We start from the raw sequence: 16,648 nt of genomic DNA, 5'->3' as shown, positions 1-16,648 counted from the left end.
ATATGTTCAATAGTCTCACTTCTTCCTATCAAGGTTTTACCCCCCAATGTACCTGGTGGAGTAGAGTTCTCTGACGATGCGTCAAACAATCCTTCTTGAGTGCCTCCCTTTCAGGCGGGAGCCACGGATCGTCGAGAGGTGTCAGGGAACTTGGCGTTCGGTGTCGGGGAATCAATGGCCCTTCTTGAGTGCCCTCCCTTTAAGGCAGGAGTCACGGGTCGTGGAACGTCCGATGGTGAACAGGGTGAACTATGGCAGGGAAGTGGCAACTTCGTTCCTAGCAGTGCTCGTCGACGACAGAGTGTTGGAGTCCTGCAAGGAAGAGGCGTGCGGGGCACCTCGGTGACTATAGTTCTGGACCGCAAAGAGATGATGAAGAACTGTGGCCCAGCAAGGTCGTTGAGTCGTGAGCGTCTCTGTGGTCCTTAGGTGGCGGGAAACCCACCGGTGGATGCTCCTTGGCGCGTCAACGGTCGGGCCTTCTCCAGCGGGAGACAAGCGGGTGACAATGCAGACGGGAGCGTCCAATGATCAATAGAAGTTCTTAGGCAAACGAGAGCACGGCGGCTCTGGTCGGCGACGGCAGTCATCGACAGTGGCGGACAACAGTCCGAGTGCTTCTCCTTGGAGTTCCGCAGCAGTCCCCGTATCGGGTCGGCAGCCTGTCGAAGGTCTGTCTTCCAGGAAGCGTTGGCAAAGATCAGCTGTGCACGATGGTCCCTCCTAGCTCGGGAAGAGGACGCCTTACCAGGTCCTCTCTGGGTCAGTCCTTGGGAACACAGCAGCCTTCAGATTGCGAGGGAGAGCCACAGCACTCCTTCTCGTCCAGCGGGGGGTTTCAAGGTCAAGGGTCAGTTACTCCAGTTACTCGTCGTAGTGGACTTCAGCTTCGGAACACGATTCCTAGCAGTGAGAGGTCCCCAGAAATGCTGTTGATCTCCCATTCATTCTGCTGGGTCAAGCATCCAATCACGACTACGGCATTCATGCAGGCATTCAGCCAATCAGGCACATGAGGTATTCAGGCCATTCACTTCTCTCCAGACTCTCACAACAAGTTATGTGTATTGGGACAAGTACCAAGCCATTCAACACTCCAAGCTGCATTCATACCGGTTTCGGGCAGGGTTGTCTCAGTCATTGTGTCAACCACCAGATACTAGACACCCACAACACAGAATACATATTCGTCACACACTCTATTCACCCAGGTCCCACCCACAGGAGTTACCCAACAAGGACAGAGTCATGGCTTCCCAGGACTTTGGGAAAACAAGGTAATGGGTTATGGAAAGCAAGAGGCCACCGGGGCCATCACTTACAAGAGTCTACTCACATGTGCGTGCTCACCCGAACTCCTCCTTCACAGGGTTTCACACTGGCCTTCACTCTCCTCGGGGCTGTGCCCACTTCAAAGAGCAGAGATGACTTCTCTAAAAATGGCTCTATCTAATCCACACGAACACGTGTTTTTTCATTAATGGTTGTTGTAGATGGGTGCGGCTCCTTCTGGAAAAGCAGCCTGGAAACCTCCGACAAATACAGGAGGCGCTGTATTTTATTGAAATACCTGCATGCATTTCTTAAACCATTGCAAATATGAGGGTTTTCCCTTCAGAGACGTAAAAGTAAAAAATGATACATCATTTTACAAGGTTAAACACATGTCTATGCTGAGGTCAACCACATAGTTCCTACAGGTAGCACTAACATGCTGTTCAGAAGCAAGCACTAATTTCCCTTACCGGCCACACATTTCAGAGGTCTGTGGCCACCCAAAATGTGCAAGCATAAAATAGATCATAGAGAAGTTAAAATGGTGAAGAGTAAATCTGAATACACAAGTGCATCATAGAAAGGTGAGAGCAAACATTGTGTGCAGAGGTACACACAGTTTCACAGCTGTAAAGCTGTCCTGTAAAGATATCTGTCAGCCATCTTTACAGAAGCTGCTCAGTGCTAAGCAGACACTGACATCCCTGCTGGGCATATCATGTATCTTTGATGACATGGTGCTGCACACTCAGTACTACCAGGAGAACCAAATTCCAAGTATGTCACACTACACATACCTATGATGTGTATAAGTAATCTTTACATCAATTAAACTTTAAATACAAGGTAGGACTTTTACTGTGAAACAATACTTCAAACGACAGCAGGACATCTTTATCTGTACCCACACATTTCAAAATGTGCAATAGTAAAGACAGACACACTTGATCACAGCTCAAAGGTGTTTATTTAACTAGAAATGGTTGAGAAAAATGCCTAATCTATACCTAAATCTAAGATGGGAGCAAGCTAAGGCCATCAAATAATAATAAGGCAGCCCTAGTGGTGTCTTGTCAAATAAAAGGTCCTATACTAAGAAAAACGTATTGTCAATCCTTACCGCTAAGGTACAAAATAGTGTGGGGTAATGTTCTCCAGAAAAGAAAAAAGTGTTCACAAAATGATAAGTCTGGATGGTATGGCTGGGGTCTCCCTGCCCCACGTTTTAAGCACAGGACATTGCTGGACTCCTGATCACAGCACACTCTTGGGCCTCGCCAGCACGAGGTTCACAGTTGCATTCAATGATACCAGGACCATCAGGGGCCAAGTCTCTTTTCTGGAAATTCTCTTGCCTTAGACGGCCTACTGGACCAAAACAACAACCAAACAAAAGTTCTGTCTGTGTTCTTGCTGTTGGGCGGTTTCTCTTCGCCCCTTGGATCGCCCTTTGCAGGACTCGGATCCATATTACAACGTAGTTCTCCCTCCGTCGAGTTCACTACGGCCTTTCACTCTTAATATCAACACAATGTTCTCGGTGTATCATACTTCACCCCGATTTGCAGGCATTCCTCAACCGGGTTCACAGTTGCCAATTTCACAGTTCACTTTGCTTTATCACAGTGCAGGATTCACTACTCATAGCTTTTGCCTTGGTGTCCCTCAATCCGGTTCACATTGCCATCTTTAACACAGTTCATGAGTTTCTAACATAGTTCATGATTTGCTTCATTTTATCAGAAAGCCGGGGTTCCCTTCCCCTAGCTTTCTCTTGGCAATGGGTCAAAGACTTTCGATTGTACAGGGGATTTGACATAACCCTTGTAGGATCACTCTGACACCTCAAGTCTCCCTCTCCTAGGGCCTTCTGGTACTTGCAGTTTCAACACAGAAAAGAGGGGGGCCAGCCAGAGTCCTTCGAATGAGCACTCCTGCTGCACCTGATCACACTGTAGCTGGCCCTTCTCTGGGCTTTCCCCAAAAGTTCAAAAACACAGACATTCTTTGTCCACAAGTTCCTTGCGTTCATATAATGTTGCCAATTGCAACCTTAGGCTCAACACAGTTCGGTTTGCTATCAGCTTTCTCCGACTCACTGGCTGTGCTGAACCCATTGGCTTGTCTTGCTTCTGGAGTCAAGGACGGTACCACGCTAGGAAGCGTGCCTTCCCCCCTGCTTTATCAATGCGGGAGACAACTGTGCACCGTTGATATCTGCTACACCACACGCCAGCTGTAAATCCCGGTCTTATGATTCCTTTCACAGAGGCTTTGCGGGTCTGAGTTGAAAAGGGCAAGGGCACTTCCCTCATTGTCGTCCTTTCAGGTCTACCCATCTTTCCTCTCCATTTTACCTGCTGGTCTGGAATAGCTACTGCCTTGTGCGTTTGGCCTTGTTTGTATTGTGCTCTTTTGCTTTACCTTTTATCCCGGTGGGGAAGCTAAAGGGCCGTCAGGTGTGAGTGATTATTGTCAATTGCCTGACTGTGACTGACCCTTGTGTAGGGAAATGTCAGGTAAACAGCTCTGGTGTTAGTCTGTTGTCAGTCATGATGTAAGAAAGTGTTAATGTTTGAAAAGGGGGAGGGTAGAGCATCTAAATACCCTACAGAGTAGGATGGGGAAAAGGTGTTACAGGGAAAGGGGTACTGCGTCTCGCCCGTCAGTGTCCCACTTCCACTCCCTGAAAGCCCCCCATTCAGGTGATCCTCCCCCACTGGTCCACCCCCAGGAAATGGATCCAATAGCGATGACAGTGTCCTGGCCACCTGGATGACAGATCTCTGGGGACTAGCGGGTGAGACACCTTCAGGTTTTTTCACAAGTTCTACCAACTCTTCAGAGTTAACCAACATTTTATATTTCCTTAAACGAATGCTGGCAAGACCCATATCATAAACCATACCCACAAAGGTAATATTGTGCTGGAATGCCCAATCCATTGCTCAGTTTTACTATAGGGGAGTTGGGTATGTTGAGCAATTTCACAAACAGCAATGATGTAACGAGTATGTACCATTTCATTTGTTATAATCGGTGCCTGTATTGTGCAGCTTCGAGGAATGCTGTTGCTTCCAATACATGAATGTTCACGGTCTCCCTTATCCATTACTCTACTGTGAGAATGCACAGCCACAGATTCCAAGAACTTTCTCCAACTGTCTCTACTCTAATGAGGTATTTATGCCCAACCAAGGTTTACAAACTTCACTTAAGATGTTGCCATATTTTAATGGCTTTCTAGCCCATTGGATTGGAGGTACATTGGCTGCACCAGGTAACTTTCCTTATCTCTATTTTGGCCCCTGCTAACACCAGAGTTGTAACCATGAGAAGGGGGTTGAGTTATTTTTATTCATCATTTGCATAAAATGTGCCTGTACCACTTGCATATATTTCATATTTAAACTTTTGACAAGACCGGATATAGAAATGTAATTATGTTGTGTTATTATTACAGACCAGCCTAGGTGATATTTGCATTGAAACTAAAATTCCTCGTTCCAACCTGCTCCACTTGTGTCCAGTTGGCAGGCAGTTAATGTTTGTATCGCTTCCTCTAAAAGATTGTTGTCGAACCTAACCAAAAGTAGAAAATTAGCCGTAACAATTACCTCTAGTGCACTGCCTTTTTCATATCCTGGGCAGCAGAGATCTGAAAACACTCTTTCAACTAACATAAAATAGAAGATGACAGGATTGAATTAATAGAGAGAAAACAATACCTTTCGAATCCCTGCAACCTTAAAAGCGTCATTATAATGTTATGGAGCCAAAATGGGGGAATTAATGGGGGTGAAGTGCAATGCAGACCGAGTTTGTTCAAGGTGCAGAATTTGGAAAAGGTGCATAGTCTGGCAGAGGTGGAATATAGAGGTGGAAGATCCATTGGTGGATGGGGATATATTGGGGCTGTTTTGTTTGTGGATGATGCAGTTCCTGTATCCAAGACACCCAAAGAACTACATTCAGGCTTAAAGAGGGTACTTATTACTGAATTGCAATTAGATATACTATCTCTCGTGATATTACCAGCCAAAAGACGTGCGGGGGTTCAATGATGTGCCCGAAAGGCATTACTTGATTAGAGAATGTAATGCAGTTTAGGCTATGTTGTCCTTTGCATGAGAATCCACGTTGGCAGCGGCTTATACCAGTGTTGTGATATAGCCGCATTAATTCCTGCCAAGAACAATGAATCTTTTCCATTTCAAAGTCTAATGATATATACGTTCGCCTGTAGCGACATTTGTAAAGCAAGCATGGATAATACTAATTAACATTGTAAAACACCTGCAATGGTTTTTTTGTTGTTGGTGTGTGGTTATTTTTATTGTATACTATATGTACTCATTGCATGTCTATTTGTATATCAGAATGCATTTTTGTGAAGTCTTAACCTATTGTTTTATTAAGTCATTGGGCCTCATTACGACCCTGGCGCTAAGGGGTTAATGACGCCGTAAAAGGCTGTGGCGCAGTTAACCCCTTAGCGCCTAATTAAGAGGTCCCTTTGCGGCTCCCGACCTTAACCGCTGGTCTGGACCAGCCGTTAAAGTAGGGACCCGCAAAGGGACCTTGAAGGTAATTACGGTACCGCAATTTGCGGTACCATAATTACCGCCTTCCCTATTCCCATTGAGCCCTATGAGGCAAAAATGGGAATGAGGAAGGGCCAATGGTGCATGGGGAATTACCGCCCCGCCAACCTTGGAATGGGGTGGTAATTCCCCATTGCACCATGGTGGACTCGTTACAATACCGGCAGCAACCATGGTGCTAATAGCGCCATTGGTAACCGCCGGTGTTTTAATGATGGCCATTGTCATTCAAAATAAAAACAATGAATGAATGAGTACATTAAAATAAATGTCTCTTCTGCATGCTGGGTGTTAGGTTCGTCCTTCTGTAATAATTGCTGGTTTCAATAAGGTTGTGTGGAAGCAAGGTGGCCATATAGGTGCTGGATCACTTTTCCATTTTGCTGGTGAATAAATTCAATACTCTGTGCTTATTTGATGATTCACTGTGAATTGCCTAAGTAAATGCAGTGCTGTCATTGGGCCGGATCTTCTCAGATCTGGGATATGGCAAAAATGTTTCCCCTTATATGTGATCCAGTCGAAAATCCTAAAGAATCCGTGTACACTCCCGTATGCGCTTTACATTTATTTTCGAATGCCGCAGTGCACTCCAGGAACAGGGTTTGAACCCGAGTCACTAGCTTGAGAGGCAAGACACTTCCCCACAAGACTGTATGAGGATCTGAGCAGGAATACCCTGAAAGCCCATGCCAATTTTGCACTGTACATGACATACTGATGTGTATTCTTTGAGGTTTAAAAGGTGTGCACACTTTGTGCTTTGCTCACAACATTATACGAAATTCGTCTATTTTACAGCTGTTCACGATTAATCTTCTGAGGGGCAAATGTTTATAGGGTTGACCAAACCCAACATGCCCGGCAACGCGAAGAACCTCACTCCTCCATAGTCCTGTGCAAGGTGGGATCCCCCAGTAAAAAAAGTACATTTCCATCACTGAGTATCTGAGTCTGCAAATAGGTTCCAAAGATAATCTGAAAGCTATGACGAAACACTGTATAATATTTCCATATTTCAGCAGACTGCCATATTCAGTGTAAAAAATTTGAAAGCAAATTGCTCACTTGTTGAATTACATATTGCAAGTACCACTTACGCATAACTCTTGCCCTTGGCTTGAAGGGTGAATGAGGGTAATCCATTGTGGGAAGTGTTGCTCACAATGCCATTGGTCAACTGGATAACTTCTTCTGCTGGCACAGATTTCACCTTCTCTTCTTTATGGCCAAGAAAATATAAAACCAACTCTTCCTCCCTTAATTTCGCCAAATACCTTGGAGATAATGAACCAGACAAACATGTGTTTAGTACAGATTACATTTAATATGTCAATTGCATGCATGATCTTAAAAACCATAACTGCTTTTATTGAAGTTCATTTCAGATAGAGGGCCTCATTCCGAGTAGGGCGGTAAGGGATAACAGGCACCGTTAAGGAGACCGGTGCTGGTAATCCCTCACAGCCCTACTACGAGGTCCCTTAGCTGGTCCCTCCTTCAACGCCTGGCTTTACTAGGCGTTATGGACGGGACCCGCTAAGGGACTTCAGAGCTAATAACGGTACCGCAAATTGCGGTACCGTTATTAGCTACTTCCCCATTCCCATTGAGCCCTATGGGGGCTCAAATGGGAATGGGGAATGGATTTTTCAATTGGGACTTAACGGTCCTGCAAAGGTCGGACTACACCGGTAAATCCCCATTGAACCAGGCCGGAGTCGGTATCGGTATGGGAGGTAGTCATGGCGTCACCATACTCGGAATGAGGCCCAGTGTCTCATAAAATGAAAGAGTACAGTCAGTTCTTGTAAAGGATGATGTTGTTCTGCTCATCATTCTGTGGAATACAAAATGTTGAATCCATACAAAATATTTGAATTCTCATTTGCTTGTTAGTTTGAAATGGAAATGACTGAAGAACTTAGGTTGGCCTCTAGGGGTGCAAAATAATTGTTTCCCCGTCTGTTAGTTAGTACATAGACATACAAGTGTTGGTAGCAGATGAGGAATTAATGAGAGACCTACCCTATTCCCATGTCTTATACAAAACGATAGACAGTGCGTTATTACCAGTCCCAGCTCTGTATTCATCAAAAGTTCGATTTTTTGTTTTAAATATTTATTTGTGAGGTTCTATAGAGCACACACCAGGTCCTTTATAACAACAATAGCATGTTCTACAATTTATGAAAGTGCATAGTCAAAGCAGAAGTACCATAGTGGCAATCAAGGATGGGTTCCTAACATCCCAGGACCTATCATAAGTGAACAGATTTGAGAAACAGTCTTTGAGCAAATATCATTGTTTTTCTCCTTGGCACTACACCTGACGTTATTTACAAATTCTTTGGTATTCATTTCATTGACTTCAGAGTGAGGCTGGTTGCGAAGGGGCATTCCCGCCAGCTGATGGTCCTGCTGACATGTTGGTGAGGTTTGCATCCTGAAAGCACCATACATGCATTCCTCTCTTTATTGGCTGGCTCATTCAAGGAGCAAAGCAGAATTAACCTGACAGAGAGAGCCGCACTCCGGCAGTCCAGCCAGTCTTGGCCTCCTAGGATCATGGTGTTTCTGTTGGCCTGCAAGCTCATTTATATTCTGATTATCATTAACCATAATCTAAAACTCACTGGAGCATTATCTTTCATGGGTTTGTTCCAATCTTCATTGCAATGAGGTAATCACATTCACACATTCACAGTGATGTTTAACTGTCTTTGAACTGACTTCAAATGTGCCCTTTCACTAAGAATTTCTGTACCTTAGGCACTCTGTGCCCTAGTGTGAACACCTAAATGCATAGAGGGAGTAGGGGGAGTAGTATATATTTTGCAAGCCTACATTGAACTTCGGATTCATCAGCTGAATGCTAAAGTTAGTTGTTAAGCGGTAAGAGATAAGTGCTACCTGTGGGGGCAACGACAGCTCCATAGCCTACCTGGTGTTCCTGAGGAGCAGGCGAACTTCCTTGGGCCTTCCCAGGCTCAGGCAGTGGGATGTTAACGGCCATGTTAACCCCACCTATTATACTATATAGACTATATATATATATATACATATATTACATTGACGCGGTAGCGTCCATGTAGGTATGGTTAAGTTGGTGTTTCCATAGGAAGAGCATTTTTTGGGTGGCTTATAACTTCGCTCCCTCTGAACGAATCCTCACCAAACTTTGCAAAAAAAGTATATGGCCCACTCTGAATTTGTTTTGCAAAGGTTTGGTCCAGGGGAGGCAAAGTTATAGGGGGGGGTCCCAAAACATTTGTGTTTTCCCATAGACATAATGGGAAAAAACTTTGTGCACGCCTACAGCCCAAACCGCTGGACAGATTTACACCAATCTGAACGGAGATATCACTAATTTTTTTGCCTTACATTTTGGTCATTTTCAAAAAAACTACTGGACGCATTTACACCAAATTTGCAAAAGCACACTTTCGGGACCAAGCCCCCGCTCCTGCCGCACATTTGGTGTAAATCCGTCCAGCAGTTTGGCCTGTGGCCGTGCGCAAAGTTTTTTCCCATTCAGTCTATGGGAAAAAAAAAAGTTTGGGACCCCCCCTATAACTTTGCCCCCCCTGGACGAAAACTCACCAACCTTTGCAAAAAATTTCAGAGTGACCCATATACTTTTTTTTTGCAAAGTTTGGTGAGAATACGTCCAGGGAGAGCGAAGTTATAAGCCGCCCGAAAAGTGCTCTTCCTATGGAAACAGCAACTTAACCATAACTACATGGCCACTACCGTGGCCATGTAATATATATATATATATATATATATATATATATATACATTTTTGTTCTCCTTTGTTTGTTATAATGTGGTTTATGGATATTTTTATTCAGAATAAACTTATTTGATGATGAGGACGAATCCCTGCATCAGCTGGAACAAGGAAGTGTTAACGGTTGTTTCAGAGGAGCCAACCATTGGCAAGCAATTAAGTGTCCCGTTGGTCCTGAATGACAGAACAAATAGGAGTGAAGAGTCAAGGAAAGAAAAATCTATCCGACAGGACTTACTGCAAGGGACAGTGTTAACACCAGCAACAGCACAGCCTCAGCAGTCTGTAAAATTACAGGAGCAAAAGTTGAAATCATCTACGGTCTGTGGTAATGTGCCAAAGATGAGCAAGGTAGCAGAGCAGCCTTAAGGGAAATTATGAGGCCTGGGCCTGTATCAATGACATCCCTCCCCGCCGCACCATCAACTCTCACCTGGTCTCCCCACTTAAGCTCCCACAAGTAAAGGAATTTAGAGAGGATGGGAGATATGGGAGAGAGTCGAAGGTGAGGAAATCCTATAATGAAAGAAGACCGCAGGAGGTGTCATCTAAGCAGTGACTTCCAGCATGCCAAGACGGATTGCTGTTTGAACAAATGGAACCAGTGGAAGATGGCCTGATATTGAATAGAGCCAACGTGGTACGATTGTTCCATATTGTGGCAAGTTTGAGACTTCTTACTTCGAACAATCTGGTAAATGTAGAATTCTTTGACAAACTTTGAAGAGACTGAGTGGCCCTTTATCCATAAACACCCCTGATCAGCCAGCTGTTGATAGAAGAAGTTAGTTGTTTGAGGCCACTGGGATTTGATTTGTTTGAATTCAACCCACCACAGAGACATCCCATATTGGCGATCTCGAATCAAAGATCACCTAGGAACTACACGCGAAGCAAGAAACACGAGGGTGATAACAACAGAAGAACTCCTTGGTCAGGAAGAAGGAATTCTAGATCGATATCGCCAGGACCAAGAAGCGCGTGACGCCATTCAAACAGACGAAGCCAGAGAACTCAAGCTTACAGAGATAAAAATTCCACTCACCGAGTGCCCAGGCGATCTGAGGCTCCTAGGGGCACCTTGAGGGGAGCGAATTGAACAAGTGGAAACAAGACAGGAGTTTTCAAGGGGTTGGACAACAACTGGAAATGGCTGGTGAGTCTTGTAGCTAATAAAAAACAACATGCCATAACGTCAACACGGGGCAGAGAAGGCCTTGTTGACCTTGGCGAGCTGGAAAACAAGGGGCTTCATTCATTTATTCTCTGTTGGGGATCCATCCCTGGGGGACCATGATATCATATTTCACCAAGAGACTTGGTTAATGTAGGACCCTATACTAGACAGATACAAAGTCCACTTAAATCCAGCAATTAAAGGACACAAAGGTAGGCCATCATCAGGCCTATTGATCGCAATAAAAGATTACCTGATCATATTGAATCTATCTCACCCAACCCATATATTCAGACAGTGGTGGGCAATCTAACTGTTGACAAGATGAAGAAGATGCAGACACTAGTACTGGTCAACCTCTATTGAAACCCGGCCTGCATTAAATGTAGGGCTTATCTTGATCAAATGGCTGACCTGATAGACACACAACGCCTGGTTTATTTTATGCAGGGATCTGAACTTTGTCTGCGTCGAAGCCAAGGGGGTTCTAAGTGAGGCTGACAGTTTACAAACAACAGCCTCAGAAACACAAGGCCTAGGGTGGCAACAAATGTTAACATATGTTAACATCAAAAGAACTATTATTGCTAAATGGCTGTATTTAAGGAAACATCCCGTGAAAGGCAACTAGAAACGATTCAAGGAATAATCAAATTCTGGATTGCATTTGTACGTAAAAAAATATGATGACAAATATACGAACACTGTCAATAATCAGAAAGAAATCGCGTGACCATAATTTGCTAAGCCTAGCATGGCAAGCGGCCACCAGGAAGGGAATGAAGACGAGAATATGGCCTTAGAAACTGTACCAGGCCATAATCGACTGAGAATCCTGCAAAACAAAATTAATCCGTTAACAAGTGAGCTGGAAGCAGCAACTGATCTTGTGAAACTAACACAAAGCAAGTAGAGATTGGACTATACAACTTTGTTCAATGCCTTTGAAGTAAAAAAGGGTAGGGTCACCTGACATACTTAGCAGCATATCCATGTCTATAATGAAAAGGTTGCAACAAAGAAAAAGATCTTGAAACAGAACATTAATCAACAAAAGACAAAAAAAAAAACTTCAAACGAAAGTGGGGAACAAATCAGGAAATTAAAACAACAACATAGAAACTGGATTCAAATGTATAACAAAATGTTGCTGAGAAACAATGCATACATTATGCTGAAACTTATTAAAACCCGAAATAGCAGCGAAAGCTGGTCAATTTTAAATCGACTAGATACGCCTGAGGAAGCTCTGCTGCGGAATTCCATCTCAGCTACTACCTGGATTGACTATTTTAAGAAGTTCTTAGATAAGGCACCTTTGTGTGCCCTAATTGGCAAACCAGTGGTATTAAAGTGGGTTGGGCTTGATTTAGTTCCATAATCTATTGTGGTTTGTATTAACAAGCTCAGTAACTCACAAGCCGCAGGGCTGGATGGGCTGACTAATGCGATGCTAAGGCAAAAACCAGCACAATGGGCTGAATTCCTTTCTGTCTTATTTCTACACATCACAGAAGTAAAGAAAATGCATCTGTCATGGAAATCATCAATAATTCTGCCCATCTGCAAAAGAAGCCAGTAGCTGGACCCCGCTAACTATCGTCCAATAGCGCTACTGGACGTGGCCGGCAAATTATTTGCCACCCTTCTACTTAAAAAATCTATTGACGTGGGCAGCAACATCCGCTCACAGGGATGTGTGGCAGTCCGGTTTTGTGAAAGGCATCGGGACGACTCTTAACATCTTCATCATAAACATCCTCAAAGCAAGATCTGAGAAGAATAGAGCTAATAAAACATATCTGGCATTTGTAGACTTAACCCAAGCCTTTGACACCATCAACCACCCAGCCTTGTGGCTGAAAATAGAGAAGTGGGGGTGTCTGGATAACATCATGGAACCACTGAAAGACTTCTACTCGGACACGACTATAAGGGTAAGGGTTAATACTACAGGTACACTATCAAGACCAATCTCGATGACAAAGGGACTTAAACAGGATTGTCCGTTGGCCCAGAACATTTTTGCCTCTTCATATCAGATATCGATCAGGCCTTTGAGGATACCCAGTGTTTCTCACCAAAGCTGGGAGCCCAAGAAGTGGGTCATCTTCTGTTTGCAGATGACATCATTCTGGCAGACCAAACGCTGGTAGGTCTCCAAAGGCAGTTGGATGCCTTGTAAACATATATTTCAAAATACTGTTTGCTTACAAACCCATTAAAATCGAGGATTTTGGCCTTTGGAGAACCAGAGAACAGAAGTAAAAAAGGAGTAAAAGCATGGTACCTGCTAGGATAAAAAGTCCTGGAGGTAAAATCTCTAACTTACCTTGGTGTCTGCTTAAATACAAGGGCTTGCAATGCTCCTAGAGTGGCGTTACTTCGTAGCTAAGCCAAAACCTAGCATCACAAGGTAAAGCAATCTTGAAAAAAGTCTATGGGTTCTCAATGATACCACTGGTAAAATTGTACAGGAAGAAAGTCATACCAATCCTAACATACAGTGCCGAGACATCACTGAACTTCGATACCAAAATTTGGCAGTCTATCGAAGTCATATTTTGGAAGAAGGTGTTGGGCCTACCTAAAAGCATTCCGATCCAGGCCATAAGGATGGAACTAGGTCTTACCTAACTTAAAGCTAGTGTTATGTAGAAAATTCTCCAGTTGCTAAGGAAATGTAGTGAAGACAAACAAAGGGGTGTCTTCATAGTCCTCCAGAAAGCCCTAAAGGAAAAATCTGAATACTCCTTACGAGAATGGGATGGGCTGTACAACGGTTCTTCTCGAGCTGGGGGAGACACTCTTAACACTGGTGCAAAATCCTGACCAAGTAAAGAAAAAACTGTAGAGGTGGGACTGGATCAGGACGCATGATGGGAGACAAGTGGTCAAGCTTTTCGGAAAGCGATTTGGAGAAGACTTTTTTTTAACTGCCTACCAAAATATATGCAGCTTTTCCCTAGTTGGTTTTTTCGATCCCAGTTCCTGAAAATACGCCTCAATCTGTTCCCGACTAGGGACATTTTGAGACCATGAAAGCAAGAAGATGGATTACTCATCTGCAGATTGTGCAAAGAAAATGTGTCAATTTAAACACTTAACCACCCTTCAATGACTTGCTCAGTGACAAGGGACTTGGTTAAACTGGTACTCGCTATTTTTAAGTTGTTGGAACATACCATATAGTAATTGATAAACTGGATGGTCATTCGTGTGAAGGCCTAAAATTCTAAATGGTATTGTGACAAAGTTTACAATGAATGTGGATCTTGGATTTTACACGTTGAATCAACTGGCTTATAGGTTTTGTATTGTAAAACCATAAATAGAAAAACAAATAAATACAAAAAATAGTCATGCATTTTGCTGCGACTTTCAGAATGATCGTAGGCGGCCCTCTAGGAGAACATCTTTCTTCACTTGTATGTTTTTTCCCATGCCATTGTGCTGCAAAGGTCAATTTCTTTAGCTCCAGCATTTTCCATTGTTTCATAATGTGGCCCTCAGGGTCGCCACTTCCCCCACCCCATCTGTCTCCTGGTTCTCTCACCTGCTGCAAAATCAAAGGCAGACTAACAACAGTGAACCCACCATGAAGTGTCTGCAACGGGTCTGTGTAAATCATACCAACGGGCCGTAGTCTAATATGTGGACAGGATGGGTACCCTGCAACCATTTGTTTGCCATTTCGAGCTGAGCCACTAAATAATATTTCTTAAGGTTTCATAGACCAACCCCGCTCTCCCATAGCGAGTTGTACAGGAACTGCCTCAGAGCTCTTTCAATAGTTTGGAGCTCCCGGTCTGGGATCCAAACAGGCGCATTGTGAATGATGCACAGAAACCAAGGCAGCATCATCATTTTAAATATTGCTGCTCTTCCCAATAGGGACAGGGTAAAAGCCGACCAGAATTTAGTGTCAGCAATACATCTTTCAGTTATGGGTGTCAAGTTGCGCACAAGAAAGGTACCATGGTCCCTACAAACATGAATGCCCAGATATTTAAACAAGCCATTGGCTACTTTGAAAGCACAATTGTATGGAATTGCTTTGGTGCCCCCTTGTATTAGAGATAGGGTTGACTTGTTCCAGTTGACACTAGGGTTGTGGTGCCATCCATAGATTCGTAACATCTCCATGATCATTGGGATTGATCTATGAGGCTCCTCAACTACAGCAGAAGGTCATCTTCATTCAGAGAGATGTGGTACTAGTATCCTGATGGCCACACAACCCCTCATGAGGGGGACACCCTAATCCAAATCACCAGGGGTTCAATAATCAGGAAGAACAGTGCCAGGGAGTGAGGGCAGCCCTGTCTCATGCCTCTTTCCTGTGGGAAGTACCTGGACATCACCATGTTAACCCGTAGAGTCACCAGAGCCATTCATACAATGATTTGGACCATTGCAGGCAGATTTGCTCGTACCCCATGCCTGACAACACCGCCCAGATAAATTCCCAGTATACTGAATCAAAAGCTTTTTCAAAATCAATGTCCACCATTGCTAGGGGTTCCAGGATATGATCAGCCATATCGAGGGGGACATTGAATCTACGAATATTTATGAACATTACCCTGTCTGGCAGGAAAGCATTTTTAGTCCCGATGTATCATAGCAGGCAGGATCTTGTCACTAGGATTTTGGCCAATAGTTCTGTTTCCATATTAAGGAGCAAAATAGGCGTGTAAGAAGCACAGTCTTTCGGTGACTTATATTTTTTAGGTAGCACTATGATAGTTACTTGTCACAGGTCTGGGAGCACTACTGCCTCGCTCCTGTTATTCTGGAACATTGATAACATAGGTCCGGATACCACGTCGCTGAGACTTTTCCATAACTCCAGTGGGAAACCATTAGGTACTGGTGCCCTCCCCAACTAATGTGATAATATTGCTGCTGCTACCTCTTCCCACGTGATTTCAGATTCCAGAGCCTCCGCTGGCAGAACTGTAATTTGCAGGAGGTGTATTTCCTCAAAGAGGTCTGTATAAGCCTTGCTGCAATGATCCGCTGGGACCACATATAAACACTTAGAATAGTTTGCGTAAGCCTCATAGATCTGGTTGTCCTCCATGACTGCATCCCCCTCTGTCCTGGTAACCTAGTGCATGCATCTGGGGGGTGAGTCCTGCTGTTCCAACCATGGTGGTAGTTTTCTTGCTTCATCCCCCACCTCATATACTCTAGCACGGGATGCCAGATGGGCTTATCTCTCAGTATTGGTTACAACGGTGTGATAGAAATGTCTAACCTGTAGCAGCTGACGCTGCATTCCCTGGAATTGATCAAAAAGAAATTGCTGCTCAAGGTGCATCAACCGTATTTTGCTGTCCATCATTTTTGCTAACCTCTCCCCCTCCCTGGCGGCAAGGGCAGAATATGCCCCCCCCATATAACTGCCTTATAACCTTCCCTGAGTGTCCCTGAGTGTCCCGCGGCTCCTCACTCAGGCATGTTCAACTCAAAATATGTTGTCGTTTATCCTGCAGTATGCCAACCAACTCTGAGAATCCAGATAAATATGCATTCAGTTGCCAGGAAGAGCAGTCTGTTCTTGAAGATGCATCTATTGAAACCAGCAGCAGATAATAGTCAGAGATGCCTTTACGCAAGAGCTTGGCATCTGTGACCCAATGGGCATCTGAATGAGGGGAAAAAAGCCAATCTTGGAGAGGGAAAGATGCACCCCCGAATGAAAGGAATAGCCCTGAGTGTGCGGATGCATATTATGCCACAAGTCCACCATACCGTCTGCATTCACAAATTCACTGTGTTTCATCCACTTCT

At 44.2% G+C, this 16,648-nt stretch overlaps 1 protein-coding gene across 1 annotated transcript in view; it reads right to left on the bottom strand.

Annotated features, from left to right (window-relative positions):
• The window catches only part of LOC138579912 (formin-I-like), a 1,210,893-nt gene that overhangs the window by 727,256 nt on the left and 466,989 nt on the right, over positions 1-16,648 (bottom strand). The window contains exon 6 of the mRNA XM_069650137.1: positions 6,980-7,156. Coding sequence (XP_069506238.1) covers positions 6,980-7,156 — 177 coding nt within the window. The remainder of the gene's footprint in view (positions 1-6,979; positions 7,157-16,648) is intronic.

The sequence above is a fragment of the Ambystoma mexicanum genome, chromosome 3p, assembly GCF_040938575.1.
Source record: "Ambystoma mexicanum isolate Mex_15411 chromosome 3p, UKY_AmexF1_1, whole genome shotgun sequence".
Taxonomy (NCBI): domain Eukaryota; kingdom Metazoa; phylum Chordata; class Amphibia; order Caudata; family Ambystomatidae; genus Ambystoma; species Ambystoma mexicanum.
This window is presented reverse-complemented; position numbering and strand designations above follow the sequence as displayed.